Source organism: Aquarana catesbeiana, linkage group LG03 (genome assembly GCF_042186555.1).
Source record: "Aquarana catesbeiana isolate 2022-GZ linkage group LG03, ASM4218655v1, whole genome shotgun sequence".
NCBI classification, from domain to species: domain Eukaryota; kingdom Metazoa; phylum Chordata; class Amphibia; order Anura; family Ranidae; genus Aquarana; species Aquarana catesbeiana.
In genome coordinates, this window is record NC_133326.1 from 190,901,674 (window position 1) to 190,928,937 (window position 27,264).

General features: G+C 42.6%; 1 protein-coding gene across 1 annotated transcript in view; it reads left to right on the plus strand.

Annotated features, from left to right (window-relative positions):
* BCAP29 (B cell receptor associated protein 29) overlaps positions 1-26,874 on the plus strand; it is a 130,302-nt gene extending 103,428 nt beyond the window's left edge. The window contains exons 7-8 of the mRNA XM_073619670.1: positions 404-504; positions 15,711-26,874. Of these exons, the coding sequence (XP_073475771.1) occupies positions 404-504; positions 15,711-15,749 (140 nt within the window). The 3' untranslated portion in view covers positions 15,750-26,874. The remainder of the gene's footprint in view (positions 1-403; positions 505-15,710) is intronic.
* Positions 26,875-27,264: the final 390 nt, after the last annotated feature.

Here is a 27,264-nt window from a genome sequence, read left to right on the forward strand (position 1 = left end):
TCTTGTAACAAAATCTTGATTAGAAATATATTTTAGCGGCACTTCAGGCCAATTTGTACACAAGCGACAAGACTTTTGTCAGGGACTGTACAGCATTTATTGATAGTTTTTTTATGATGTGGTTTTAGTGACACTTTAAGTATAATTGTTCCCCATATGTAGTCCTCTTTCTCAAATCCTTATTGGGGAATTGCGAAGTGAAACTTTTTTCAGGAGAATAAGTTGTTTGAGAGCAAAAGTTCACACTCAAATGCCAATTTAGGTTCATATTTGCCTCTTGAACTGTCATCAAATAGACCAAATTCTCACAAACACATTTGTACAAGATGACCTACAAATCTAGAGGTTTACCTGCTTTACTTCTGTTTTTTCTGGAAACTAATAATTGATTCTCTCATTCCAGCTCTTTCCAAATCCCAAACAGAAGTGATTGCGTTGAAGAAGCAGAGTGAAGGCCTTACACGAGAGTATGATCGTCTTCTAACTGAACATGAGAAGTTACAGGTCTGTTTTGTACTTGGTTTTCATGATGACATTTTGTTTTAGGAAGCTGATCCTCATGCATGTGCTTGTGAACTTGTTAGTCCTGTAATTGCACTTCCTTCATGTGTAGAGAAATCAGAGGATTTCTGTCTTCTGACTTGGTTAACAAATGTCAAGTGTAAATTTGGTGGCTGACTAGGGAATTAAAACAGTATGGTACATACGCTTGCTTCTGGCAAAAGATTGTTCAGTACTGTACTCGGTCTTACTTTCTTATACAGAAATGAAATTAGCATTAAGCCTGTGTTGGTTATTGAGGTGAATGTCAAAATTGTATATATATGAAATGTGAATGTTATAGATAAATGATTTTCAGGTGCGCACATATCGCTCCAGGAGCTCCAGGCTTTTTTAGAAAAAATTTAAAGTCAGCAGCTACAAATACTACAGCTGCTGACTTTTAATATTAGGTCTCTTACCTATCCACAAATTCAGCGGTGTCTTCAACCCAGCCAATTTTTCAATCGGCTGTTGGTGGCTGCCACCGCCTTCTCCACTAATGGAAACCGACAGTGAAGACTTGTGACTTCACAGCCTTTTGCCGCTGTGAATGGCCCGGCGGCGGGGGAAGGATGAGATCAGCCAGAAGTGGGAACGGGTACCTCTCTCCCCCAAAAAGTGCCAAATGTGGCAGCGGAGGAGGGAGAGGAGGCAAATAAGCCGAGCTTTCCCCTTTGGTTGGAGCTCTGCTTTAAGCACTTCCCTCTTATTTAACACTGTACATGTAATAAGATTCTAGTTGTACTCTGGTCAAATTACAGCATAGTTAGAGGCAAAGCAATATGGCCTTACTTAATAACTGCAGTGCATAATTCATAGTGAACAGTAGTTATTGTCTGCATTCCCATTAATAACTATATGTTATTGTTAATTATCCATACTTTTCCCTATTTAGGAGACATGATTGTGCAGAGGGATTTTATTTAAAGTGGTCGTAACCCTAAAAAAAATAGAGATCCTGTTCCTCTATAGCAGGTTAAACAACCTGGTTGATCCTGCCTGTTCCTGTATCCCCCCTTGGTGTGCTGACCATGGTAATCATGAGTGCTGAGCCCTGCTTACCATGGTCAGTTTACGTGCCTCTGTCATCTGCTGCTCTCCTCTCTCCCCCTCCCTCCCTGCCTACCTATTAGTAGAAAAGTAAACTTTAAAAAATGTCACTGCCAGCCTTCTCTTTTATGCAGTCATAACACACTGTGCAAGTGTTTGTTGAAAAGGAAGCCTCTAAATACCTTTTTTCAGATATCTTCAGGCCAGCACAGCGGTCACGTGACCCCAAGCTGTCGTCAGATGGAGATCTCGGGCCCCTCCCGCTGTTGCTTGTAGATCGGAGGAATACAGTGGCCAGAAGTCACATAACCGTCATAAAGATATCTGAAAAATAAACATGCGCGCTATTATGTGTAATTTTGTTTAAAAAAAAAAAAAAAAAATATATATATATATATATATATATATATATATATATATATATATATATATATATATATATATATATAACCATCAACCTACGGTGAATATAGTCAAAATAAACTCAGAGAAGAAAGAATAAATATAATATATGTATGGTGACCGTGAATTAGCTGCAACCACTTGGTAGTGTGCCCAAAAAACTACATAAACAAATGTAAAAGAAAGAAATAGGAGTGCTGCGCTTATTCAGTAACGTGCCATGAATTAATAGAATGAACATAAGTATCCAAAACATACAAATAAATAAATGTAAATAAAAGTCCATCTAAAGCCCAATGGTAGGAGTCAGTTCATATAGAGATAAAAATCTCATAGAAGTGACTTGATAGGAGAAAAAACAGACAACACATCAATCCAAACATCGACTGTTAAATTTATGAATTGGCCACTCACCTCCAAAAATGACCCAAAGGTCAAACAAGGCTCATCAGGTAGTCAGATAAGGAATCCTGCTGATGGATCTGTAAAGACATCCAGGTCCCAAGAGAAGACGAAGAACTACGTCCAGATCTTGGTATCAAAATATCTTGGGAAACTCCATATGTAGAGGAAACAGCTCGCTCCAAGCAATAAAAGTGATCAATTTTTTTTTTTTTAAACACAATTTATATATATATAAAAATAAATAAAATAATAATTTAAAACATTTTTAAAGCGCCCCCGTCCCCGTGAGCTCGCGCAGCAAAGAAGACGCATACGGAAGTTGCGCCCGCATATGTAAACGGCAAATTATAAAGCATGACATGTTTGGTATCTATTTACTAGACGTAACATCATCTTTCACATTATAAAAAAAAATTGGGCTAACTTTACTGTTTGATTTTTTTAATCACCATTTTATTCTCTAGATTCTCTGCTAAAAAATATATATATAATGTTTGGGGGCTCTAAGTAATTTTCTAGCAAAAATACGGATTTTAACTTGTAAACAGCAAATGTCAAAAATAGGCTAGTCCTAGTTGTTTAATCACTGCAATACACGGTGGAGTGAAGAAACTGCTGAGATTTATCAGCTCGTTGACGGAGTAACTCAACATAGTTCTCTGGCCACCGCTCCACTCTGTCGGGGTACCAGCAGGCAGATATATAAGCAAGCAGAGGTACCAACAGACAGGTGTGCAAAACAGGGAGGTGTGCAGACCATCCAAATATACAGATAGACAAGTCTATAAATAGGCAAGTATGCAAACAAGCTGGGATGTGTGGTCCATCAAATGTGCAGATAGGCAAGTCTTTAAACAGGCAGGTCTGCACAGGTAGGTATGCAGCCAGGAAGGTGTATAGGCTGTTAAGTATGCAGATAGACAAGTCTATAGACAGCCAGGTATGTCTACCAGTAGGAATGCTAACAAGCAGGTTCTGGTCTCTGATCACAACGGCACTTCCTACTCAGCCGACACAGCTTCAGGGTCTCCGGTCACATTCCGCTCTCATGCCTCCCCTTACCTGTCCCTGCTTATCACTGCCGTCAAAGAATCCTCGCTCAGCCGACCGCCGAGTCTCCCCTTGACTTGGATCCTAAGCACGGCTTCAGCACAGAGCTTCCTCTCGGTCAAACAGACTATTGGCTGGGGTCATAAGGGGAGCAACGGTGGGGGGTTCACTGATCATCCGGCGTTTTACTAAAGGCTAGTATCCAGCTTAACCTGCCAGAGGGGGGATGGGTTTCGGCGAGGTTCGGAGCCATCATGAGTAGCGACACCGCAACCTCTCACGCTGCGGGTCAGCCACAGCTCTTCCTGGCTCATCCCTCACACTCCTCACACTCCTGGAGAAGCGGCAAACAGACAGCGTCCTCTCCTCTCCCCTATTCTCCATTCCACACAGCTATTCTTTGCTGTGGTCTGCTGTCAGATGTAACTACCTTATGAGGGGATAAAACTGAAGTCCTGCTTAAAGCAGACAACTGTTATTCTTTTTGAACATTCACATTCGGTTGTCCTTCTGGGCTGCCATGTACATGATATCTTAATCATACAGTACAGGACACAGGACTTTCTATATCGTACATCATGGGACACAGAGCCTTAAGTAATTACTTAATGGGTTATGGGCCACCTTCAGGTGATGGACACTGGTATACCCAATACAGGAAGTTCACTCCCTATATAACCCCTCCTCTGTCCAGGAGCACATCAGTTTTTTTCGCCAGTGTCTAAGGTGTTGGTCACGAGTTAAGATGTGCTCTGAGGAGCTCCAGGAGGGATCCATGCTGGATTTAAATAACCTCCACACACTGGATCCATCCAAGGTTTTGCCTGTAAGCCTCTCTTTTGAGGGCTGGACCCCAGGAACCAGGACTCTTTTTGGTCATGCTACATTACCTAAAGTTGCTCCTGAGGGGTGCTATACAGGTCCAAAGGAGTGGAACCCCTATTAAGGGACCTGGTCTTTGAAGGTTTACTAACGCTGCCCGCCATGATGGGTGAAGTTTGGATCTGTCTGTTTTCAGCAGTATCCTGCTGCGAGGAGAAGGTAAGGGAAAAAGCTTAGGAACTGTAAAAAGTCCACCTATGCCTTTTTTCTTCCATATGAAAAACATTGTAATGCCTTAAAATCTCCACTAGAGGGAGTAAAGATAACATACCTTGTTACGTTGCTCCTCAGCAGCTCTGTGTCCAGCTTTAAACAGCATGTGTGTGGCCCAGCAGCAGGAGGGGGTTCTTAATTGAACAGAGGTGTTTCTCTCCCCCCTGGGGGAACTAAGGGGCTGGGGGTACAGCAGATTGGTATCTATAATGGCTCCTGTGTAAAACACTAATTGCCTCATACTGCTGAGAAAACACCCCCCGCCCTCCTCGGAGGGCCGCGGTGGCGGTTACCTATGGATATTACTTTAAAGACTCACATTTTGTTGTCAGACTGCCGCTTAATAAGCCTTGTTGCACCCCAGCCTGTATATTTCAAAGGCCGCTTGTATATAGAAAGCATAGAGATTCTGAAGCACCAGCGGCGATCACAGACCCTCCTCTTCATCGGGCCTGCATTGCAGACCCGAATGCCATGCCGCCAGTGCACGTGCGGACTAAGGTTCACTTAAAAAAAAAAAAAACAAGGAGGAGGCCGGGTACTGGAAGGGGCATGGCTTAAGCCAGGCGGCGCCGTGTGCAGGAATCAGCTTTCACGTAGCACACGGCGCACAGCTGAGGACGCCGATCAGGTTTATACCTGCAGTTTGTTATAAAACAGACACTCTCATTGTCAGAAAATCTCTTAAGAGCAACTGAAGAGAACAAGTCTGTCACACAAGGACACAGGAGCGCTGGGGCACGTAAGGGATGTATACAAGCATTTCCAGTACAGGAAATACATTGTTACTCAGCATCAAGCTGATCTTTATGGTGAAATTGTTTTGCTAGACTATTGCTCAACAAGTAGTACATTTTTACTAGAGTGCCTCTGCTTTTGTGCTTAGCACTATGGCTTCCAGAGTTACCACAAAGGTACCAAAAATTCCACCCCAGGCGCTGGGAACTCCAGTCATGCCTCCACACTGTCATCCTCTCTGGAGATACCAGTTATGGCAAGCCAGGGTGAGTCATTGGAACCAATTGGTGGTGCAACTGCTTCTCACACTTCAGACCATGTATACGTGACTGAAGATGCATTTTCCTCTGCTCTGCAGGGCCTAGAAGGAAGATTAGAGGCTTTAATCACATCCTCCATCCAAACGGATCGGAAGCATGCCAGATCCACCTTCCCCACCTCAAACCCTTTACCAAGGGAACAGTGGACACAAGATGAGGTATTACCCTCAGGCGTTCACGGGGAAAAAGAAGCCAATTATTCCTCTGCGGAGGAGGAGGAAACAACAGTTGAACCTTTTTCAGCCTCGCAGTCTGAGAGATTGCTGGTACAAACTCTTACGGAGATGGTTCGTTCCACTTTCATGCCCCCTAACAGAGTCAGCTGAAAGTTCGGTTTCTTCCTTGGGTTCTTTAAAACCCTTACAGCCTTTCCATGCGTTTCTGGTCCATGCATTACTACCAGGCGTCCCGCCTTGTGCTTGTGCTGGTACACATGCGTAGGACCCTGTGGTAAAAAAAAAAAAAAAAAAAAAAAAAGATTTTTTTTTGGTCAGCCGAAGCACCTTGCAAAAGACTTCTGACTAATTTCCCTTTCCATAGGGATCAACTATTTGGGGAGGATTTAGTCAAACACATCCAAATGATTTCTAGTGGTAAAGGTACTCTTTTGCCCAAAAGAAAGTATAAACGTCCTTCATTTAAACTGACTCCTTCCCCTGTGCCAGGGGCATCCGCCTCTAGGCAGTGGAGACGGCTTCCACCGTCAGACTCTAGAGGCAAGCCTCAGAGTCAGGCACATAAAATTCAGCCCCTGTATACATGACTGAAACTGTGTTTTCCTCTGCCCTACAGGGCCTAGAAGGAAAATTAGTGCCTTTAATCGCATCCGCTATCCAAAAGGATAGGAAGCGTGTTAGATCCCCCTTCCCCACCTTAGACCCCTTATCAAGGGATAGGTGGGTAGAGGATGAGGGGTTACCCTCAGGTGATCAAGAAGAAAGGTATACCGATTACTCCTCTGCGGAGGAAACAAATGTAGATGATCCTATTTCAGCCTCGCAATCTGAGAGATTGCTGGTACAATCTCTTACAGAGATGGTTCATGCGTCTTTCAAGCTACCTCTAGCAGAGTCAGCTGATAGTTCTGTTTCTTCTTTAGGTTCTTTAAAACCTTCACAGCCTTTTCAGGTGTTTCCTGTACATGCACAGAAGAGCAAGCTTTGGGGTTTTATTCAACAGACCCATTCTAGATCTAAAGAATCTAAATCAGTTCCTGAAGATCTGCTCCTTTCAATGGAGTCAATCAGGTCAGTAGTTTCTATCCTACAAGGAGGACAACTTCTGGCGTCTATCGACATCAGGGATACATATCTGCATGTCCCTACATTTTCCGCTCACCAAAGGTCTTTGTGGTTTGAAGTAGAACGGCAGCATTTCAGTTTGTAGCCTTGCCCTTCGGGCCAGCTACAGCACCCCGAGTGTTCACAAAGGTGCTGGCCCCACCTCTAGCCAGGTTAAGGGCACAGGGCATAACAGTCTTGGCATACCTAGATGATCTATTGCTAATAGACCAATCGATGGCTCGTTTGGAGCAAAGTGTACGCATTACAACCAGTTACCTGAAAAATCTGGGTTGGACTCTCAACCTAGAGAAGTCTTCCTTAATACCGCTAAATAAGCTAGAGTATTTGGGTCTGATCATAGCTACAGCCCAGAAAAAGGTGTTCTTGCCTCAGGCAAAAATCGACTCCATACAAGAGCTGGTGTGGATGGTCAGATCGAAAGGAAATCCCTCAATTTGCTTTTGCACGAGGTTGTTAGGAAAGATGGTGGCTTCATTCGAAGCAGTCCCCTATGCCCAGTTCCATTCGAGACTGTTGCAAAACAGTATCCTGTCTGCTTGGAACAAAAAGATCCAAGCTTTGGACTTGCCAATGCGGCTGTCCCCAAGGGTGTCCCAAAGCTTCAGTTGATGGTTACTAACCCAGAATCTGCTGAAAGGAAAATCCTTCAGACCAATTATCTGGAAAGTAGTAACGAGAGATGCCAGCCTTTCAGGCTGGGGAGCAGTACTAGAGAACACGACTGTCCAGGGACAATGGTCAAGAACCGAAAGAACCTTGCCCATCAACATCCTAGAGATTGGGTAAGTGCATTTGGCTCTGAAGGCCTGGACTTCCAGGTTAAGGGATTGTCCTGTCAGGATCCAATCCGACAATACCACGGCTGTGGCCTATATCAATCACCAAGGGAGCACCAAGAGTCTCTCAGCGCAGAGAGAGGTGAACCATATTCTAACTTGGGCAGAAAGGAATGTTCCGTGCCTATCAGCAGTCTTCATTCCGGGAGTAGAGAATTGGCAGGCGGACTACATAAGTCGCCAGCAGTTATTTCCAGGGCAATGGTCTTTTCACCCCGACATTTTTCGGGCTGTTTGCCAAATATGGGGGACTCCGGACGTAAATCTTCTAGCGTCCAAATTCAACATGAAGTTAGTCAACTTTGTGTGCAGGACAAGGGATCCACTCGCATGCGGAACAGATGCGTTGGTGACCCTGTGGTATCAGTTCTCACTGATCTATGCATTCGCCCCTATTCAGTTGCTACCACGACTTCTTTGCAGAATCAAGCTGGAAAGAAAGACGGTAATTCTGGTAGCACCAGCATGGCCCAGAAGGTCATGGTATGCAGAAATCGCAAAGATGGCAGTGGAGGATCCATGGTCCTTTCCACTAAGGCCAGACCTGCTCTCACAGGGGCCAATATTCCATCCTACTTTACGAACGCTAAATTTAACGGCCTGGCTATTGAAACCCACGTTCTGAAGAAACGTGGGCTTTCTGGGTCAGTTATCTCTACTTTGATTAATGCAAGGAAGCCAGCTTCCAGAACTATATATTATAGAGTCTGGAGGGCTTATGTTTCCTGGTGTGAATCCAAGGGTTGGCACCCTCGGAAATATATCATAGGCAGAATTCTTGCCTTTCTACAATTAGGCATAGAGATGAAATTGGCCTTGAGTACTATTAATGGCCAAGTCTCAGCCTTATTGATCTTATTTCAAAGACCGCTTGCTACGCATTCTTTAGTCCGGGGTTTTATGCAAGGGGTGATGCGGATTAATCCGCCAGTTAAGTCACCTTTGAGCCCTTGGGACTTGAACTTAGTTTTGTCAGTGTTACAAAAACAGCCATTTGAACCGATACAGCATATTCCCTTAGTCCCTCTGACAAGGAAGCTGGTGTTCTTGGTTGCTATATCCTCAGCAAGGAGGGTTTCGGAATTGGCTGCTCTTTTGTGCAAAGAGCCATATTTTATTATTCATGAGGACAGAGTGGTGTTACGCCCTCGTCCAGACTTTTTACCAAAAGTGGAGCAGTGAAAATCTATTTAAAGGCAACTGCTCAGATTTGTAAGACTGATGTCTTATTTATTCTGCCAGAGGGTCCTAAAGTGGAGGGCCACCCTGAAAAAAAAAAATTCACCAAAAATCCTAAAAAAATTAAAAAAAACATTTGAAAAAAAAATTTAAACTTACCTTAACCCTTGTTTCTAGGCAGTCTTCCTAATCTGCCTGTTCCTATTACGCGGCGTCTTCTGCTCCTAGCTGAGCGGCCCTGTTGCCTTCTGGGAACTGTGTGTGTTCCCAGAAAACCGCAGGGCCATTCACAGATCGCCGCGCTGCTCACGAGCCACAAGGCTCCACTGCCTGTTTCCCTTACCTAGGATGGCATTGCCGGGACCCAAGAGTCGAGGGACGGGTCGGCCTCGTGCGGCCGACATCGCGGGCACCCAGGACAAGTAAGAGTCTACTTATTTAAAGTCAGCAGCTACATTGTTTGTAGCTGCTGACTTTAAAATTTTTTTTTAGCTGGCCGGAATCCCGCTTAAGAATGGAAAGGCAGCGTTGAAATCCACTGTCAAGTTAAGGCACATTCTACCAGGGCGGTTAGTGCTTCTTGGGCAGTGCGTCACCAGGCCTCCATGGCTCAGATCTGTAAGGCCGCAACTTGGTCTTCAGTGCATACATTCACAAAATTTTATCAGGTGGATTTAAGGAGGTATGAGGATATCGCCTTTGGGCGCAGTATGCTGCAGGCAGCAGTATAGGCCCTCAAGTCTGGGGGTACCCTCCGGGTTGTGTCACCCTCCCCTCAAGTAGCATTGCTATGGGAAGTCCCATTAAGTAATTACTTAAGGCTCTGTGTCCCATGATGTGCGATAAAGATAACAGGATTTATATAACAGCTTACCTGTAAAATCCTTTTCTTGGAGTACATCATGGGACACAGAGGTCCCTCCCCTCTTTTTTGGGATTTAAGTATATTGCTTTGCTACAAAACCTGATGTGCTCCTGGAAGGAGGAGGGGTTATATAGGGGGTGATCTTCCTGTATTGGGTATACCAGTGTCCATCACCTTAAGGTGGCCCATAACCTATTAAGTAATTACTTAAGGCTCTGTGTTCCATGATGTACTCCAAGAAAAGGATTTTTACAGGTAAGCGGTTATAAAAATCCTATGTTTTCATAGACCATGGATTATATGCAAGCTACCCTGAAGTGATTGGACATTGGCAAAATAAAAACATGTAAGAAAAGCAGAAGCCAATGCGCTGGGTCAGTAGAAATGCACCAACATTTATTGATTAAAACATATCAGATTTTAAACTTACAGTTATACTGATGAGAAGCAGCTTCAGTAATAGAGGTGAAATCTGCTGAACACAGCAGGGCACTGGAGGTCCGGTGAGCTGATGAATGGTGAAGCCGGCCTGCCAGAAAACTGAAATGTGCTGCAGCCAAAGTAGCGAGGGAATGTGGGCGAACATATACATTTCAGAGCTGCACTCCTTTGTCAACGTCAAGAATAAAAACTTATTAAGGCTGCTTCTACAGAATACTCAAATTTCCCTTCCCACTGTATTTTTCTTTTTAAACCATTCATTTTTTTCTGAGGTTTTTTTTTTAATCAAAATCTGACTACTTCTTGCACTGGGCCATTCGATTTCCAGATCAGTTACACTGGGTGTGTACCTTGAGTGCCGGTTCACACTAGACGCGGCACGACTTGCAGGTCGCCTCACCGAGGCGACCTGCACGCGACTGCCGGGGCGACTTGCAAGACGACTTCTGTATAGAAGTCTATGCAAGTCGCCCCCAAAGTAGTACAGGAACCTTTCTTCTAAGTCAGAGCGACTTGCGTCGCTCCGATTAGAATGGTTCCATTGTACAGAACGGGAGGCGACTTGTCAGGCGGCTAGGTCGCCTGACAAGTCGCCCCCGTGTGAACCGGCTCTGAGGATCATACCTGAACTCCACTATGTGGGGCTGGCCTATAAAATTTGCATTGGGCACTGGATCCTGTGTTAGGTGTTCGCCTTTGCAACGTGTGCATTTAGCTGCAGGGTGCCATACAGGCACCTTCGGTGATTGGACACTGGTTAACCCCAATTAAAGAGAGTTCCTCCTCTATATAACCCCTCCGTAATGGGGAGCACCTCAGTTTTTTCGCCAGTGTCTAAGGTGGTTGGTCACGTAAAACGTGCTAAGAAGAAAGCTCTACTTGATGGTCCCTGCGGGGGTCTAGGAGCTATACAACCGGATACATACCTCGGGCTAATGCCAAAGCCCAAGATGGATGGTACCCGGGCCTTGTGAATGGAAGAAACAAGGTTTTGCCTGTAATGTCTCTCCTTGGAGGACTGGGCTCTGGGATCCAGGCTTGGTGTACTAATACAACAGTGGCACAAAAGTCTTTGGCAGAGTCTTTTACAGGTCCAGGGAAGAGGATCCTGTGAGTAGGAACCCATAACCCTGAAGGTTCTCACAACACTGCCCGCCGTGATGGGTGAAGGCTGGAATCTGTCTGTTCTCAGCAGTTCCTGCGGCGGGGACAGGTAAGTGAAGATAATTCTTTATGTAACATATTATGGCTTTCTTCTGAGAGTAGTTGTATGTCTTACCTGGTTTCCGCCACTAGAGGGAGTAAGAGACAAACCTGGTGTATACTTACATGCCTTCCAAGATACACGCTCAGTGAATTCGGTCTGTCAAGCCGCTCACCTCCTCCACTGCAAGCTCTGCCACATCTGCATATAAAAAGGGGTCCCACAAAGTCACATGGTCCTCAGAGTGGTCCTCTTCTTCCCCCTCGTCCCCGGCCGCTGCCATGACAGTCCTATGCGCGCGTGCAGGGGGCGCTCTTTCACAGCTATTTCGGTGGTGAAGAAGGGGGGCGTGGTTGCAGCGCCGTGCTCGTGCGGATTCAGGGGAACGCCTGTTTGGAGATGATCTGGATAAATACATCCAGAAAATTACCGGTGGTAAATCTACATTTCTACCAGTTAAAAAGCGTAAACGTCCATCATTTAAACGTTCTCTTTCCCCATCCCCTGGAGCCTTCAACTCCAGGCAGTGGCGATGGCCTCCACAATCTGGTGCTAGAGGGAAGGCCCAAGGCCACGCCCAAGGGCAAAAGAAGTCTTGGGCTCAAAAATCTGATAAACCGAACCCCAAAGCCTACCTATGAAGGGGCGCCCCCGCTTGGCCGAGTGGGGGGAAGGCTGCTGCACTCTGCAGAGGCCTGGCGGAAAGAGATTCAGGAGAGATGGGTAGCCTCCACGGTGTCTCTGGGCTACAAGCTAAAGTTCTGAAAGCTTCCTCCATCTCGTTTCCCAAGGTCAAGGGTCTCCAAGGATCCAGTAAAAAGAAGGCCTCTATTTCTGGCCTTAGATCATCTATTATCCTAGGGGGTGATAGTAGAAATAAGCCCGGAAGAGCAGAGCTCAGGGTTCTACTCAAACCTCTTTACGGTTCCAAAACCAAACGGGGATGTCAGACCAATCCTAGATCTAAAGGACCTGAATCAATTTTTGCACATTCATTCCTTCTGCATGCAGTCAATCCGCTCAGTGGTCTCCGCCCTTCAAGGGGGAGAATTCATGGCATCAATAGACATCAAAGATGCATATTTGCATGTGCCAATCTTTCCCGCTCACCAAAAATTTCTAAGGTTTACGGTGGATCAGCGCCACTTTCAATTTGTGGCCCTACCTTTCAGTCTCGCTACAGCTCCTCGAGTTTTCACAAAAGTTCTAGCTCCACCCTTTGCGAATCTAAGGTCCCAGGGCATAACAGTGACAGCTTATCTGGACGATTTGCTACTCATAGAGCAATCCGTAGCGCGCCTAAACCACAGTGTACTCAGCACCGTGAGATATTTGGAACACCTAGGTTGAGTTGTCAACCTAGAAAAGTCTTCCTTACAACCTCTAAAAAGGTTGGAATATTTGGGCATGATCATAGACACCGCTCAAAACAGGGTATTTCTACCTGGATCAAAGGCCAAAGCTATAAAGGTTCTTGTCCGGCTAGTCATAGCAAAGAGAAATCCTCCATTCGGCTATGTATAAGGCTATTAGGAAAAATGGTCGCTTCTTTCGAGGCTGTTCCTTATGCCCAGTTTAACTCAAGGCCTTTACAAAGAAGCATCCTCTCGGCCTGGAACAAGAGGGTTCAAGCCTTGGATCTTCCAATGTGCCTATCCCCAGGGGTACGCCAGAGCCTCAATTGGTGGTTACGGACTGAGAATCTCCTAAAAGGAAGATCCTTTCTTCCACTAGCATGGAGGATCGTAACCACAGATGCCAGACTAATTGGTTGGGGAGCAGTTCTGGAGAAAGGGTGCATCCAGGGAAGATGGTCCGCAACCGAAAAGCTCTTGCCCATCAACATTCTGGAAATTCGGGCAATTTATCTAGCCCTCAAGGTCTGGTCTTTCAGACTACAGGGTCATCCTGTCCGGATACAATCCGACAATGCCACAGCAATGGCTTACATCAATCACCAAGGAGGCACCAGAAGTCTGGATGCCCAAAAAGAGGTGAATCGCATTCTTTTGTGGGCAGAAAGGCATGTTCCTTGCCTATCTGCGGTCTTTATTCCAGGGGTGGAAAATTGTCAGGCAGATTTTCTAAGCCGCCAGCAGCTGTGTCCAGGAGAATGGTCTCTGCACCCTGACATATTTCAAACCATATGTCAAAAGTGGGGGTTCCCCGGTTGTAGACCTGTTGTTCGCGTCCAGATTCAACAGGAAACTGGACAGCTTTGTGTCAAGAACAAAGGATCTGCTTGCTCAAGGGTCAGATGCCTTAACGGTTCCATGGGATCAGTACACTCTGATCTATGCTCTCTCCAATTCCGCTACTTCCGCGGTTTCTTGGGAGGGTCAAGAGGGAAGCGAAGTCGGTCATTTTAGTGGCTCCGACTTGGCCCAAACAAGCTTGGTATGCAGAGATCATAAAGATCGCAGTAGGGAAGCCTTGGGTTCTTCCACTGTGTCCAGATCTACTCTCACAAGGTCCAATATTCCATCCTGCCTTACAAAGTCTGAATTGACGGTTTGGCTCCTGAGACCCACATTCTAAGAGGTCGTGGGCTCTCGTTCAGTCTTTTCCACTCTGGTTAATGCCAGGAAGCCGGCCTCCAGGCTCATTTACTATAGAATTTGGAAAGCATATGCTTCCTGGTGTGAACCCAGGGGGTGGCATCCTAGAAAGTATGTCATTAGCAGGATCCTTGCCTTTCTTCAGTTAGGCATATAAATTAAGTTGGCTTTGAGTACTATCAAGGTCCAAATCTCAGCCTTGTCAGTATTTTTTCAGAAGCCATTTGCTTCAAATTCCCTAGTCCGGGCCTTTGTTCAGGGGATGATGCGCTCAAATCCGCCATTCAAACCTCCTGTGTGCCCATGGGATCTGAATTTGGTTTTGTCCACTTTACAGGAACAACCTTTTGAATCATTGCACCATGCTTCTTTAATTCTTTTAACAAAGAAGTTGGTCTTTCTGGTAGCCATATCCTCTGCTAGGAGGGTAACAGAGTTGGCAGCTCTTTTTGTAAAGAGCCATATTTAATTATTCACGAAGACAGGGTGGTGCTGCGTCCTCACCCGACCTTTTTACCTAAGGTGGTTTCAGGATTCCATTGGAATCAAGATGTGGTCCTACCATCCTTTTTTCCAGATGCGCAGTCCGCAGGAGAAGAATCGTTACACACTCTGAATGTTGTAAGAGCAGTCAGCATCTATCTGCAGGCAACCGCTTAGATACAAAAGACTGATTGTTTATTTATCCTGCCAGAAGGCCCCAAGAAAGGCCAGGCAGCAGCGAAATTCACTATTTCTAGATGGATTCGACAAGGTATTTTACAGGCTTATGGTGTAAAGGGGAAGACGCCTCCTTTTCAGGGTAAAGCGCACTCTACTAGGGCTATTAGTGCCTCTTGGGCAGTGCATCACCAGGTCTCCATGGCTCAGATCTGCAAGGCTGCGACCTGGTCTTCGGTCCATACATTCACTAGATTTTATCAGGTGGCTGTAAGAGGGCAAGAGGATGCCGCCTTCGGGCGCAGTGTACTGCAGGCTGCAGTTTAGTTCCTCTGGTCTGTTTGCGGTCTATGTTTCTGATCTGTGTCTCCCTCCCCTCAATTTGGGCATTGCTTTAGGACATCCCACTAAGTAATGAAGGCTCTGTGTCCTGTGATGTATGAACAAGAAAATAGGATTTTTAATACAGCTTACCTGTAAAATCCTTTTCTTGGGAGTACATCACGGGACACAGAGCTCCCGACCCCCTACAGGTTTTTACGTGGAAACTTATTGCTTTGCTACAAAACTGAGGTGCTCCCCATATGGGAGGGGTTATATAGAGGAGGAACTCTCCTTAATTGGAGTTAACCAGTGTCCAATCACCGAAGGTGACTCTCTAACCAACTAAGTAATGAAGGCTCTGTGTCCCATGATGTACTCCCAAGAAAAGGATTTTACAGGTAAGCTCTATCAAAACTCCTATTTTTTCTGTTGTGTTTGACCTCACTTGTTTTTTGGCTATGTGATAAACTCATGATAGGTTTGTAACAACTTTGGGCATTTTTCTCATACAACTTTCAGAAATCAATGTGCCCACTTTCAAACTCAAATTTATAAAGTAGAGTTTCTCAGCCAGGGCTCCATGGCAGGTGGTAGAAGGTGCAAACGAGTCCACAAGGGGTTGGATAGGTATGTGGGATGAGGGAGCTTGGCCAACTTTTCCACCTACTCATTATATGAGTGTTGTGAATGGGTCTTTATTGAACAACTAAGATGATTTATGTATTTTTTTCTACAGAACATTAAAGAAGAGGAACATGATAAGAAAGAACTGTAACTGACCCATCAGCTGTCCGTCCAAGAGACTAAAAGGATACTGAAAAGCTCTTCTACAATCTTGCTTTGTTTTTGCCACTCAGAGGAAATATGCAATAGAGAAATGCAAAGGTTTTCAGGTTATTCTGTGTGATTTAGGAAAACAGTCATTGTTATCACCAAATGTATATTTTATTTTTATCAACAAATTTTTTTTGATGCTAAAAGTATACTTCAGATGATCACGGAACAACCGTCCAGTATAAAGGAAACATGTTCTGATAGAAATAAAAAGAAGCTTTTGCTGACTTCTTTCTGAAAAACCATTGTTGACTGCCTGACTCTGGCCTTAACAGTTGTTTAGTCACTGGTCTGGAGCAAACATGCAGCCAGTAAAGTCAGATATCACGAGTTGCATATTTGTACCAGGCTAGAAGACTTCAGCAATGGTGACCCATGTATTTTACTTATCAGTAAGGGGCTTCAGATTATTCTGACAAAAAAAAAAATCTCTGCACAGTAAAGTGTCACAATATTCTTCAGTACAGGTGGAAGTAGATACGCACTGGTCGTTTTGGGGATTTTTGTGAATCATATATAACACATACATATGCTGTGAAGACATTTGTTTTGTTTTATTGATAGATTTAGGTTTGAATGGTGAGAGTTTGCATGTCTTGATTTTTTTTTTTTTATGTTTGTACGTCGTCAATGTATTTCTTTTTCCAGCCCAGTGTGATCAGAGTACAAAAATGTGGAAACGTACAATCACCTAGGAGTCTATCATTTCAGTAAAATTACACAATCCTTTCACCTTAAGCCATAAAGTAGAAGTTTCTTCACTTGCTGAGAGACTTTGACTAGTGGAACTATGTAGTATAAAGGTATTCTGCTTCTTCTCTTCAAAGTGCTGCCTTCAGTGCCATCACTCCACTGCTACAGAGGATCGGATACCCAGCCTCACCAGAGTGCCCTCATCTCTCCCTCTTTTCTGTAGTTCATATCCTTTTCGATTGTATTGTCACATTAAGCAGCTCTGAAGGAACCCAGCCATGGCTTTGGAGTCTCCCTCCGCTCATAATCACCCAGCTCATAGCTAAAGGTACAAAACGACCTTAACATCAAATGAAGCAAATTTTCAGTGTATGTAATGTAAACCTGACAAAGTATAAATACAGGAGCGTGGCAATGCTGATTTTGTTGTAGAAAATGCTAGTCTTTTGGCTGTTAGTCCCATCTGTCACTTCATTGGCAGGTCATGAGCAGTGACTTGCTAAATAGTGAAGCTAGAGAATGCACTGTACATGCTAGGAGATAAGCAAGGGAACTAAACAAAAGGTCATCTGTTGTAGTGGCCATCTGTTTTTTGATGATTCATAAATAATTATTTAGTCCTGTGAAGAAAATTCGTTTCAGGTTCTTGTCCTATAGCTAGCATATGGTACAACTCAATGATTCAAAATCGTAATCACCTAAAGTACCGGCATGTTACACCTATTTTATTACCAGGCCATTTTTTCAGTTTTCAGTGCTGTAAAAGTTTGACAACTACTCAGACAAGCAACACTGTAACCAAAATAATTTTATACTATTTTTTTGAGACTGAGCTTTCTTTTGGCAGCATTATTCACTTGTTTTTTTACTATATAAAAGAAAACATATTGTGAAAAGAAAAAAACAGTTCCCTTTCTTTATACAACAAATAAAAAAAATGCAGGACAGTACAAACTCCACCCCACCCCTTCCATAAGACTCCTTTTTAGAAAGTAGACAGCCCAAGGTGATCTTATTTTTGCCACAATTCTTTTTAGAAATTAAGAGATATTGGTATTGAGGTGGTTAAGGTGCACTTAGCCTTTAAAAGTCACCCACTGCAGCCAAGTGCAAGTCTTCCATTTTGTGTGCTATGTCTAAATGGATATACCCAAAACAATTTAAAACACCCCAAAAACAATCCCTCAGTCATTGGTGGTCAGTGAAACCTTAGAACTTCCCAAAACATTCCCACAATAATTGCGGGTCAGTAGGATTGTAAACCCCCCCCCCATTGTTGGCAGTCAGTAGAAACGTAACCTCCTCCCTTATCCCCCCAAAACAATGTTGGTGGTTAGTGGCATTTTACATCCCCCCCAAAACGATCTTACAACTATTGTTGGTCAGTGGTATTTTAAAACCCTTCACCCCCCCTCCCCTATTATTGGTGGTTGTTGCCCTCTAACCCCACAATTAGTCTTTTCTGCTGCACCCTGGAAGATTTGATGCATGGAGTAATTCATGAAATCTTCCTTCCCTTTTGCTGTTGTGAGAGGAAGGGGCGGATGCTCCAGTGCAAAAAGTACTATTTTTTACATTTGTGATCACTATAATTCGCTATCAGAGTGATCACAATGCACAGATTCTCCCATAGGCTCTGTGCATTTTGTCTTTGCTCTTTGCTGTCTATTGAGAGCGGGAACCATGGCATTGTGTGTGCATGGGTAAGCGCTCTTAGATAAACAAAAAATCTCTTCAAATGATCTATTAGGTTAAATAACCACTCCCCTTAGCAACCTTCTTACTACAACAGTAAGGAGGTGGTTAAGCTAAAGAGCCACTACAGTCAACAACATAAGAAAAGTAAATATGCAGAAACATGCAGCGGCAGCCAGATGTGTTCTTTTGTTATCAGCCTTTTCAGACTGAGAAATGGAGGAGAGGAGGCTGCCAATAGTGCCTTTCAAAGGAATAACTCTGCAAAACACTAGGTGTGTCTAAAATGTTCACATGATACACTGCGTCATTAATGTTATGAGTGCTTTTTTGTATGATGTTTTTTTTCTAAGGTATCTTATCCCATGCAGGGAAATGTGGAGGCAGAATTTCTTTCATGTGTGTGGATCTCCTACTCAGGATGTCAAGCTTAGTATGTTTAAACAAGGGCAAAAAGCCAATTTCCCTGGATGCAAAGCAATATTTTAAGCTATCTTTAAGCTGTGCTGTTCATTTCTTCTAACACAGGGAAATAGGTGAAACAGTTATGTTGGTGATTTTAGTACCTAATTGTTTGAAAAGTGTTTTTTTTTTTTTTCAATGAGTTAGAGCTGTTCTTTAAATGGGATCCGGTTGTGTGCAGATACACATTTCCACCAATTCTAGCTTCATATGTTAAGTCTATGTTACCAGTTTGTATTAGGCAAATTGTAAATTAGGTTTTTCATGGTTCAAGCTGTTAAAACCCAAAAACCTAAATGTCTGCTACAGTCATAGGGAACCCTGGGACAGAATATTTCCATTTCACACAATACGTGCACACGCTGACATCATCATCGAGTTGTAGACTATTCCATCTTGGCTTGTGTTTTGAAATGTTGATTAGCCCGTTTTTTTGGGGTCATTTGTAGTGTTTTGACTCTTAGTCAAAACACTACAAGTTAGTTTAGTTTGGTCTTAACCATCAAAGCTGAAAGGCAAATATGTCTTCTGCATAGGAAATATCCAGTTTTTTCAACCCTGTAATTTGCTATCTTTTTCCAGGTGTATGACATATTTTAAATATCTCTAACTCATCAGGATGGAACTGTGGAAGCTGCTATTTCGGACTAAAATTTAAAGATGCATAGAAACATAGGAAATCAATGGTGGAAAAAACACATGGTCTATTGAGTCTCCTCTTTTTTTTTTTTTAAACATTTCAGATTCGTTTTTTTCTGTTTCAATTGTTTTTATTAATTATTTTCAAAACAAAGAGAAAACATCATTTATCAGAGCAGCAAACAATCCTAGCGTGCTCTGTACTTGTAACAAAAGTGATACATAAGTAGGAGGGGAGGGATGGAAGAAAGCTGTAACAGTCAGGTTGTGCTTTCTATGATGCACCATGGGAGCACATAAACTTGTATGGAAAGGAAGAGCACACATAAACTTGTATGGAAAGGAAGAGCAAATGGCTGGCCATAAAACTCAAAGTGCAAAGACATCATGACCTCTAAGGGATAGCCATCCAGCTGACCACCTAGGGGATCATATTTCTGCAAACAGAAGAACCCTGGGATTATAACAACATTAAAACTTAGCCGCTGTAGATTGGTCTAGGTAGTGAGAGAGCCACAGTCCTATAATGTCTGATCTAAGGCTCTGTCCACTACCGGACACCATAGCCGTCCCACATCGGGGACTCCATTCCCTTAAGTATGCACCAAAGTATCTAGGTAAGATAGGGGACAGGAAAACTGTGAAGACATGATGCCAAGATTGTCAAGAAACGAAAAACGAGAGAAAATGTAGAGGAAAAGAGGGGAAAAAAGAGGAGGGGGGAGAGAGAAGGGTGAATCCGTCTGGGGATCCTCCGTCAATCATATGTGAATTCAACTCCGTACATCAGGGACCTGTAAGTAAGCAAGACAGGGGGACCATATTTTATCAAAAAGGGGTTGTTTGTCTTGCAGGACACTCACATTTTTTTCATTCAGCATGATCCACATATCTATAAAATGGCTTTTTCATGCAGTCACGATAGCGATTTTGGCCGGTAGGAACATAAAATTTTTTAAAGTCTGGGTATGTCGTGGGACATTTTCGACTGGTTATTTAGGAGGGCAATGCTTGCGTCTTTGGTGATATAGAGAATACAAATAAGTGAACCCTCATCCAAAAGCAGCGAACCCTGGGGCACACCCACCACACATGCAGTGGTGTGCCTGTCTGGCCACAACCCCTGAAACAGGAGGCAGATGATCCCGGATACATTTTAGACAGGCACTCCGGTACTAATTACCATCTGGTATGTACTTTATCCTGCTTCAATCAAGGCAACATTAAGAATACCTTTGTGAATTTGTGAGCTTATTTACGCCAATCCTTCCACTCATGAACTATGTCCATATTCCTCTCCAACACCACCTGGTAAGATAATCTAGTGGTAGGAATGAGGAACAGTTTTGTAATGCATGGAGACGCTCCCCCGCAGAGCAGCATCCTGCATGCACCTGTTCATTCCTTTTTATTTGCCCATATCTAAACTCACCCTGTCTTATCAATATATATAAGTGATGGCTCTAGAACTGGACACAGTATTTTAAATGGATTCTCACCAAATTCCCCACTGTCTGGCTATCTGAAATGAGCAATCGCCCTTTTTCTTCTGTAGCTTTGACCAACACTATACCCCAGTATTGTAATTGGAAATTATTATTTTTCCCTATGTGCATCATTTTACACTTATAAACATTTAATTGCAGTTTCCACTGCATTGAACAATTTCCCAGCAATGCATGCTAAACCATTGTCCATGTTTCAAACTACTCCATAAATTTCTACCTTATTACCTACGTGTATGCCATTGGCTAAAAGGCATACCTTACCTGCCAAATGTTCAGTTATATAACTTACAAACAGGCTCTAGTACAGAACCTTGTGGTACACCACTAGTAACTGGTCTCTGGATTTAACCCCATTTATAACCAAACTATGATATCTATTTTTTTATCCAACTATATATCTGAACCACCCAGGGGTTACATCTTACCTCGTACAACTTTTTTTATGCCGTTATTATTGAACCCATATTTTTTTTCCACCTCGACATCAGGCACTGATCCCCTTTTGTCACTTTCAAATCATGAATATAATCTCCGATTAGGCATTTTGCTAACTGTTTTAGAAAGAAAACCCTTTCAGTGCCTTCAACATATCACTTCTCCTGCTTGTATACACACTTGGAAAATCCCAGTTAATGTCCGACATGTTGAAGTCATCTGTAATTAAAACCTCTTCCTTTATTATTTGAGATATCTATTGAATTAACAGGATTTCATTAACCTCAGACTGTCCCATGGGTCTGTATGCTTTACCCTATTTGAGGACAGTTCCGACTGGGTTGTAGGTAGGCAGACCCAGAGGGTTTCAAGTAGTTTTTTGAATTACCGTAGATCGTCATGCTAGTCTTTACATGAATGACATCTTGACCCCCCTCTTCCCTTTTCTGTCTTTCCTGCATAGTGTGTACCCTGGTGTTGTTTTTCCCAGTTTTTTTGAATCCTAGAATCATTTGTCTGTAATTGCAACATTGTTCAAGTTCTGCCTGGACAAGAACTGTCAGTTTTCAAAGCTTACCTTAAACTACAGGCATTGAGCTGGCCCTAGATGGTTTGAATCTCTATAGGCAAGCTGATTGTACCCATCGATTGCCTTAGGTACAACCAGCATTGTATCTGATTTTTAGGATGCAATTATTGGCAGCGGCTGTAGGTGCTAGCACTAATCACTGTGTTCTCCAGGCAGGGATGGCTCCCCAGGCCCCCCCCCCCCACCAGGCATGATGGGGGAATTATGCAATTTTCTTTCCTACAGCCCATGGAAAGAAAATAGAATCACCCATGGCCGACTTTAGTGAACTTGACATAAAAGATACTATCAGTTTTTGATTTCTTTTTGTACCATTATCTTTTTTTGCATTAACCACCTTAACAGACATTTTTTTTAGAAATGCAAACTCTCCCCGTTGCTCACCTGCCAGGGACAGACATTTTCTGCCCCCATTTCTTAATTTAAATACTCAAAAAGCAACCGAATTCTGTACTAAGTGGCACAATACCCCACTAACAGTTGCAGACAACTATTTTGCACATCTTTAAATCAGACCACATTATAGCTAAGCAAGCCAAAACCTTCAGCTTTACACCATGCTTTTAACCACACTTTGAATTATTTGAAGGAGGAATAGACTGCCCTGACCAAAGGAACCATGGGAAGTTTAGCATATTATCTAACTTCCCCTCCAAAGTATTTTTTTTTTTCGTTTGAACTTTCACCCAGAGCTTTAGGGGAGGGTACAAGGCACATATGCACCACAGAAAAGCCATTTTTTTTTTTTACCGTTTCACCCTACTCTGTCACTAGCCCTTTTAGCTCTTGTGGCTTCCTTTAAGTATGTTCCCTTCAGGGCTGGCTGCTGCATAATTTTTATTTCTGCATGAGTCACAATATTAAAATGATGATATGTATGAAAACATACTAGGTGAGCATTTAGGTATTTTTTGCAAATGGTTCAGTTTATGTACTGTGTAAATCAACCTAAGTTCTTACTGCAATAATAGTAATACATGTCATTTTTGATAATAATATGTCTAACAGTAATAAACCAGACAAATGTCCAAACTGCATTGACATGTGATTTTGGTGCCAAGTTGAAGTTTTGATGTTCAGTAAGCTTTCAAGCACTGTTGATATAAGCTACATGTGAAAAATATTTCAGTATTTATAACCTATACCATTTTTTAAAAATACGTTTGTGACCGTTTCTCTCTGGTACCAGTAAAGTTTACAGAAAGTTTTTTGGTAGATGGTAATATATGGATGTGGTACCTTTTAGTTATCCGATTATTTCTATATTTGCAAATCTATACCATGAGTAAAGGATGTTTTATTTTGAATTTTTAGGACTTTGGGTTAGGTATACATCTTTCTATATTTTTACGTAGCTTCCTTAAAATGATATATGAAAAACAAAAAAAGTTTCTAATGAGACATCATTGAGAAAACTCAGAAACTTACCGCTAAAGACCTCATATTTTTTCAGTTTTCTCCAAGGAAAGCCAGTACAGGAACTGTACTTCTATTAGGAAAAAAAAAACTGTCAGAACCTTTATGGTAGCTTTCTCTCTGGAGAAGCTAATGTATGTATACTCCTTTTTGTGTATTACAAGTCATCATAACAGGTAATTAACATATTGAGGCCACTATCCATGGCTTTCATGCAAGAGCTTTTCTACTATTTTATGAAGAAAAGGAATTTACATTAGGTTTTTGACTCCTGTCTTCCTCACAGGATATATAACATCCATGTTCTCATTAAATTGTCATGCAGCACTTTAAGATAAATTACCTGTCTCTGTGTGTGATATTTTTTGTTGTATGCTTGTTTCAGTTAATTGAATGTTATTCTCAGCACTGATTTCTGATCAGTCCAACAAGTGCTCTTTTATGTTGAAGCTGAACTCCAGGAATTATTGGTATTACAAACTTGGTCCAGCTTGGCATTCTCTGATTAGACGAGTTGGATAGGAGGGGTGATAATGTCACGATCTCCACCTCGTCAAAACGGAGAACGCTTTGTGTTTATTGAAAAAAAAAAAAAGTAATGCAAGGCATTCTATGAATGGTGGCAGTGGCAAGCGAGCAACCCCTTTCTGTGATCAGTGTGCAGAGGGGAAGCCGTATGCACAAAACCCAAGCAGGACCCAGAAGATTTGTGGTAGTAGTCGTAACTACTACAGTGACTTTCAAATTCCTCAATGACCCATCTGGTTTTAGTTATACATACGTACATTGTGCCACGCTGTATCAATGTAAGAATGCAATAGAGATAATTCCTGAAGTTCATTTTTAAAAGAACCTGCCATGAGAGAAATATCCTCCAGTGTCATTCATAAGCCCTTTCTAAAAATTATAGTTTACATGACTATTGTGGTAATCATCCACTTTTGTTACTTAGTCAATGAACAGGAACAAAATGCAGTAGGTCAAGTTAGAAGTTTCCATCTGCATGCTTAGTACTTGAGCCCAATGACTCACCACATACTGAAGCAGGAGGATCAGCACAATAGTCACACAACTACAGTTTTCAAAATGGGCTCAGAATGCCAGCTCATGTACATCTCTTAAAGTGGAACTTTAGTCAGAAAATTAAGTCCTGTTAGATCACTTCATGCTTGCCCCTTTTGCAATTATAGCCATGTAAAACTTGAAAAATAAGTGCCTATACTGTTTAAAGAGGAAGTGTAAACTTGTAAAAAATGTTTTCTTTTCCCTCCCCTTCAAAGTAAAGGCATAATGTGCTGGTATGCATCACATAGATGCATACTAGCACATTATGTGACACTTACCTGCAAACGAAGCCCGCAACGTCTCCGCTGCAGGCTGCATCCATCTTCGCCTGTCTTCCTACCAGGGAGGCGGCACTGATGGCCGTTTCTTCAGAGCACAGGCGCCATTGACATCATCGGCGAGAATACAGTAAATTTCTCCTAAACGGTGCACTTTTAGGAAATATTTACAGTACCTGTACGTAAGCCTTATTCTAGTCTTACCTATAGGTACAAATGTTAGCGGGAGGTTTACATACGTACGCATATATGCGGCCTCGGCTTTCAGGGGTTATCCCGGGATGATGCCCGCAGCTGCAGGCATCATCCTGATACCGTTTCTTAGAGCGGGCGATCGGCTTTCCAGGGTTAACAACCAATGCGGCTAAAAAACGCTTGTTTGTTATCCCAGAGGAGCGGGAGTGGGCATCCCCTTTCCCGCCGCTCTTACCGGGCCTCCCGTCCCACCGGGAGACCCGATCTGTGATGTGCCACTTCCGGCACCTAGAGACAGACTGGAACGAAGCCGGAAATGGCTTCGTTCCAGTCTCCTGTATGTAAACACGGAAGCTACGTCACAACATCACTTCCTGTTTACTCAGCTGCCAATGGCACCGGATTTAAAAAAAATACAGTATTCAGAATCGCCGTTTTTGGCGACCTGAATACTTTGAAGTGCAAAGGAGGGATTGGAGGTCTTTTAGACCCCCGATCCCTCCAAAAAGAGTACCCGTCACCACCTTTTACTGTCACAAGGGATGTTTACATTCCTTGTGACAGCAATAAAAGTGATCAAATTTATTATTTTTTCAAAAACACAATTTAATAATATAAAAATAAATAAGAATTTTTTTTTTTTTAAAGCGCCCCCATCCATGCGAGCTCACGCAGCAAAGAAAACTCATACGGAGGTCGTGCCTGCATATGTAAACAGTGTTCAAATCACACATGTGAGGTATCACCGCAATCATCAGCGAGAGCAATAATTCTAGCACTAGACCTCCTCTGTAACTCTAAACTGGTAATAGTATGGATTTTAACTTGTAAACACCAAATGTCAGAAATGGGCTTAGGCATGAAAGTGTTAAAATCCAGTAATACACTGTCCCAGCCTGCTCTGCATTTTGCCAAAAAACCAAGCCACTAGAGGCCGATCTGCTCTAAAGATTTACTGCTGCTCAGGGGCTCTGGGCTTCAGCAAAATGACAGCCTCCGGCAAGAAGAAACCGGATCAATGCTGATGGCAATTTACAGCACACACTAACATAATTATTATTGTGGAATGCTTGCTAAAGAACATTATTTTTTATCAAGTTGTTATGAGTAAAGTTCTGCTTTAAAGCATAACTAAACTCATTGATTTAATGGTTTCCCAAACCAGTTGCACATGCATAACTGCTTTTGCTCTCAACTGAACTATGTCATCAAATGGCTGCTGTCATTACTTATCATATATGCAGCCCTATGGTAACTACAGATCAATATCTGGTGGCCCTGAATAGCTGCTATGATAATGAATAGTGTGTCATAATGACGTTTATGTTAGGAGATGACTAGGATGGCAGCTTCCTTGGCTGTGATGGAGAGGAAGGTTCAGTTCCACTTTAAGACAGGTTGCCATTAAATATTTTATTTGCTTTAATACATTTAGTAGTTACTGTACAGTGCTTTTCAAAACTGGTAAATATTTTTCTCCTTGTTAGTACCAGTCAGCACTGAAGATTCGCTGTGAAATAATGTGCAAAGGTGTCATTCATATTCACATGTGCTAATTCAGCCTATGGTTTCAGTGCTGGCCAGCTTGGTAAGGTCTTGGCCATCTATTCTGTTGCCACTCTCAAGATCAATTAACATGATAGTCCTACGCATGGAAAGTTCTAGAGACAGTATGAATTTGCAAGAAATTTGGCTTTTCTCAGTAACCAACCCAAGGGCAGCAGTGTGACCATTCTTGTCCATTTATCCAGTCAGTCAGAGCAACAGGTGTGCCCTTGGACATGTACCTGCTTACTGACACACAAGGAGTGTTGCTGAAAATCTTATTTTAAGGAAAATGACCCTTTGAATTCAGCTGTTTTTAAAATATTTATTCTGTATGTTGTAGCTATATAATGAGATAAAGTGCAGCTTTCACAAGTCACATTGTTTACAATTTGATTATTAAAGTACATAGACCTATGGGCAAATATATTCAAAAACAATTCTCACACTGTTATCGAAATTGTTTGTTTACAATTTTTTTTGCTTATGCACTTGCCAAAATTGTATTTATTATGATAGCCTAATAAATATTTTCCTACTGCGTGAGTGACTTGTGATGCTATAGTTTATTTACTGTGCAATAAGTGTCACCAGTGCAAAAACAATATCAATATTATAGATACAAGGTAGGCTGCAACTACAATTTCCCCACTAATTGTGGTGTAAGGTATATAGGTATAAATAGGAAGCTCCGCCAACCCAAATCTGTGCAATAATGCTCAATCACTTATATCAACTTATAATAGTGATTTAAACAAAACATGATTGAGTGCACAAAAGTTCCAATGATATTTCTTCACAAAATATAATCTCACGTGTCCAAATATAAATTCGTGTTTGAGCAGTCCAAAGCTTGTGATTCACCACCACCTTCCTAGAGTTTGCACTCACCAGAAAACAGTAATCAAAGAGCCTCAACAATGCCTGGTTCAGTTG